The sequence below is a fragment of the Fulmarus glacialis genome, unplaced genomic scaffold, assembly GCF_000690835.1.
Source record: "Fulmarus glacialis isolate BGI_N327 unplaced genomic scaffold, ASM69083v1 scaffold12887, whole genome shotgun sequence".
Lineage (NCBI taxonomy): Eukaryota > Metazoa > Chordata > Aves > Procellariiformes > Procellariidae > Fulmarus > Fulmarus glacialis.
Genome location: NW_009222680.1, coordinates 12,973 through 17,036, shown reverse-complemented (window position 1 = coordinate 17,036; position 4,064 = coordinate 12,973). Strand labels below are relative to the sequence as shown.

The 4,064-nt window shown below is 54.0% G+C and overlaps 1 protein-coding gene across 1 annotated transcript in view; it reads left to right on the top strand.

The window, feature by feature from the left end:
* POLE (polymerase (DNA directed), epsilon, catalytic subunit) overlaps positions 1 to 4,064 on the top strand; it is a gene marked incomplete at its 5' end in the record, with an annotated part of 28,518 nt that overhangs the window by 13,959 nt on the left and 10,495 nt on the right. Inside the window, 6 exons of the mRNA XM_009581545.1 lie at positions 1,427 to 1,622; positions 2,357 to 2,571; positions 2,863 to 2,965; positions 3,163 to 3,243; positions 3,315 to 3,437; positions 3,525 to 3,781. Of these exons, the coding sequence (XP_009579840.1) occupies positions 1,427 to 1,622; positions 2,357 to 2,571; positions 2,863 to 2,965; positions 3,163 to 3,243; positions 3,315 to 3,437; positions 3,525 to 3,781 (975 nt within the window). The remainder of the gene's footprint in view (positions 1 to 1,426; positions 1,623 to 2,356; positions 2,572 to 2,862; positions 2,966 to 3,162; positions 3,244 to 3,314; positions 3,438 to 3,524; positions 3,782 to 4,064) is intronic.

Here is a 4,064-nt window from a genome sequence, read left to right as displayed (position 1 = left end):
GCCCTTTGTGCAAGTGGGCACATTGGTCCTTGCCCCTGGAGCTAGCAGCACCCTTGATTCGCTGGCTTTAAATGGCAAGTTCCTTACACCAGATCATCTTCGAATCCAGCTATGCACTTGCCTCCAGTGCCATACTATGGCAATAAATTTTAGAAGATAACAGCAAAACAACATTTCTCCAACTTGGTGACCAGACACGATCTCCCTGTTTGGCTCTGAGGTGTGCAGAACTTTGACCTTCTTTCTGAGGACTTCTAATACTGCTTATATTCAGTCTAATCTGTTTAAACTCACCAGTTCCTGCCTTCCCATCTCTCAGGAGTTCACAGACCTCCAGTAATGCTTCTCCTAGATGTTTCCTCTTCCTTCTCCATCTGGAAGAAGGAACAGGTCCTGCCATTACCGCCACATTATAGGAGAGTTGTACTCAAACTTCACTGATTTCTCTGCAGCCTCCTAAATAGGAACGCGAGCTAGAGCAGTAGCAACCACCAGCTAGAGGGGTGCCCACAGACCTGGGTCTGGCTCCAAGAAATGCTGTCGCTGCTGTCCAGCACCCTCTGTCCTTACAGCTCTATGCTTCTTTGTGCTTAATGCCCCATTGGACGAGCTCCAGCATCCACCACCACAGTGTCTTTCTGCAAGCAGTGAGTCCCTGCCACAGGAGTAGAGATGATGCCAAGCACTGAGCAGGCTCTGCTCGTAGGACTCTTGTCTCAGGGCCTCTTGGTTTCTTGTAGTTTGGGGATGTTAGCAAGTGCGTTTATTTCTTGGTCACTCTCCAACCAAAACAGCCTGGAGGTGGCTGGCAGGCACCATCGTCAGTGGAGGAAGAGAAGGCTGTGCCCACAGGAACGTGGTCAGGTGGGAGAAGGGCTGGCCAAGTGATGTAGGTTTGAGTATCCCCTCTCTTCTCTTAACTGATGTTCCCATAAGGTTTTTCTTGAGACATACAAATAATTGGCAGGGCTGTGAAATTCAAAAAAAAAAGAGAAAAGGAGAGAGGGAGGAGTGTTCCCGTATTCGTGTCATGGCTACATCCAGTTTCCTCTGAACCCCTCTGCCAGCATCTGAGCTGACAAAGTTTCTTCTCTCTAAACCTCTTCCTAATATCTTCCTCCATTTTCCCACCTGGGCTCTCACCTCCTGCCCTTTACTTGTGTGCAGTTAAGATCATTCTCCCAATTGGTATGGATGAACCTGGGCATAAGCTGATGTGCTTTTGCAGACCAAGTTGAAACAGTTGGTAGAGCAGCTGTAGATATTCTGAGATCACCCTAGTGCCAAGCACCATGGCTCTGTTGAACATGCTAGATGGCAATGTGGTGGCATGGGGAGAAGTGCCCTGGCAGGAGGGACACCAGCAGGATCCTGGAGGACATGTCCCTTGGCGCAGGCCAGATTTTGCCCATGCTGTGTCTCCTAGGTATGCAGTATTCAATGAGGACGGGTCCCTGGCCGAGCTGAAGGGATTTGAGGTGAAGCGCCGGGGAGAGCTGCAGCTGGTGAAGATATTCCAGTCTTCTGTATTTGAAGCCTTTCTGAAAGGCAGCACCCTGGAGGAGGTCTATGCTTCTGTGGCCAAGGTGGCTGATTACTGGCTAGATGTGCTCTACAGCAAGGTAAGCACAGCTCAGCACATCCGTGCTCCCCAGGTGGAGCCAGAGAAGAAGTGTCAGAGCTGGTCAGGCACTGTGGGGAGGGTGGACTTCACTTGCACACAGTAGGTGGTCGGCTGTGCCTCTGATGGTCACTTCCATCTTATTTCTGCTGTTTTGGTTCTCTAGAGCTGCTGTTTAGCGTCTTTTAGTGCAAGGGCTCTTCATTCAGCTGTAACTGTGGGTGAGTGGTGTCCTTCTCCAGTCATCTCCTTCACGGAGCTGGTCTGGTGGCCCTCATCCCCCAAGGACGTTGGCTAAGGGCTTTCACTGAGGCAGAGAATGACAGAGCCACTTGCCTGCAGAGTGTTTTATGAGGAACACAGAGACATCAGCTATACAATAACTGGGGAGAGCAGAGAAAACGGAAGGAACTGGGGGGTGAGAGGGACTGAGAGCCTGGCTGGGTCCTTCCATTTTGCAATGACCTTGTACAACACTTCTTTGTGAGCCCAACTGCTTTGTGTGCGCAACACAAAGCAGTGCTGCCACAGCCCAGCCACGGCATAAACCGATGCAAGCCTCAAACCCACACTCTCTCTTTTCAGTAGGTCATGTTGGCAGCTGCAACTGGGAGCAGTTCCCAGGCTCCCTGTAAAGAGCCACACCAACGGGGTGTAGGCACTCCTTGTATCTCACAGCAGCAAGGTTTGATCATTAGGTTCTTGCTAGCTTTGGGGTTTTTTCCTCCTTTTCAGGCTGCCAACATGCCTGATTCAGAGCTGTTTGAGCTGATCTCGGAGAACCGATCCATGTCACGCAAGCTGGAGGACTATGGGGAGCAGAAGTCCACCTCCATCAGCACTGCCAAGCGCCTGGCAGAGTTTTTGGGGGACCAGATGGTGAAGGATGCAGGGCTGAGCTGCCGGTTCATCATTTCCAAGAAACCAGAAGGGTCTCCAGTCACCGAGAGGTAACCCCATCCTGAGGGGCCAGGGCTTTTGACAGTGTGGGGGCAACGAAGAAGGGAAGGGCAAGATAGTAGGAGGTGAGCAAGCTGGTGTGGTGTAGCCAAGTGATCGCCTGTCTGCTGGCTCAGACCGTGAGAAAGACTAGCAATGGGTAACGCTGTACAACCGCTGCATGGTGGCCTCACAGGGGTGGGTGGAGAAACCTGGAGGGTCTCCATAGGCTGGGAGAGGGGATTGTGTGCTGCTGGGACCTTGCTCCAGGTGGGTAATGAGTGCTTCCCTGCCTTCCCGAGGGCCATCCCCCTTGCCATCTTCCAAGCCGAGCCCAGCGTGCGCAAACACTACCTCCGAAAATGGCTGAAGAGCCCCTCGCTGCAGGACTTCAACATCCGCGCGGTGAGTGAGGCATCCCTGTGGATGGCCCTGGCTCCGGGACAAGGGCTCGTCCCTTCGGAGGTGCAACCTGGGCAGCGGGTACTTGCGCTCACAAAGCAGGGTGCTGGGGACAGGGGTCCCGGGGAGATGCTCTATCCTGCATCTGGTGGCCTTCTGCTCAGCTTTCTTCGCTACCCGCTGCTCTGCCCTCTTCACAGATCCTGGACTGGGACTACTACATCGAGAGACTGGGCAGCACTATCCAGAAAATCATCACCATTCCCGCAGCCCTGCAGCAGGTACGGGGCGGTGCGGGGGCAGAGGAGGGCTTTGGTCAGGAGACTCGGTGTGATTTGGAGATGCTCTTCAGGTAAAGAACCCGGTGCCACGGGTCCGGCACCCAGACTGGCTCCACAAGAAACTCCTGGAGAAGAACGATGTGTACAAACAGAAAAAAATCAATGAGCTCTTCACTTCAGAAGGCAAGAGACAGGTAAAGAGGGTGAGGGAAAGGTGCTGGCTGTGCTGGTGGGGCTCTTCTCCTGCAACCCATGTCCTCCTGCTGTCCTTGCTCCCTCAGGTCCTCGCCAGCCAGCGCCCAGAGGGGATGCCCAGCTCACAGATTGGTGACATAGAGGACTTTGGGGCTGCCAAGACCCTTCAGCCACCGGTTCCCATTGCAAATAAGCGGAAGCGAGTCCCTGCAGCAGAGGAAAGCCAACAGATGTCCCAGTACCTGGAGCTATCCCAGTCCTGGCGAGAGATCCTGGGTCCACCTCCGCCCCTGGGCACCACCAAGGTAGGTGAAGCAGACTGGGCAGGAGATGCCCTAGGGGTGTGCTCGTCCACCCAAGCAGCTTGGGTGCTGCCAGGAGCAAGCTGTGGGTCTTCTGAAACCCTCTGCATGCCCATGGCTCAGGGCTACAAGGAGAAATATAACCAGGATATAGAGAAATATAACCACTGACAGAGAAAAGGGGGGCAGTGGAGGCTTCACAGCTGGGGCAGGAACGTGATGTGGGGCTGGCGGATGAAGGGCTTGGCTGTACGGCGCAGTGTTGGGGGGCTGGGAAGCCTGTGCTGGTTTCTGGCTCGACTGATGCGTGCTGTCACCCCACTC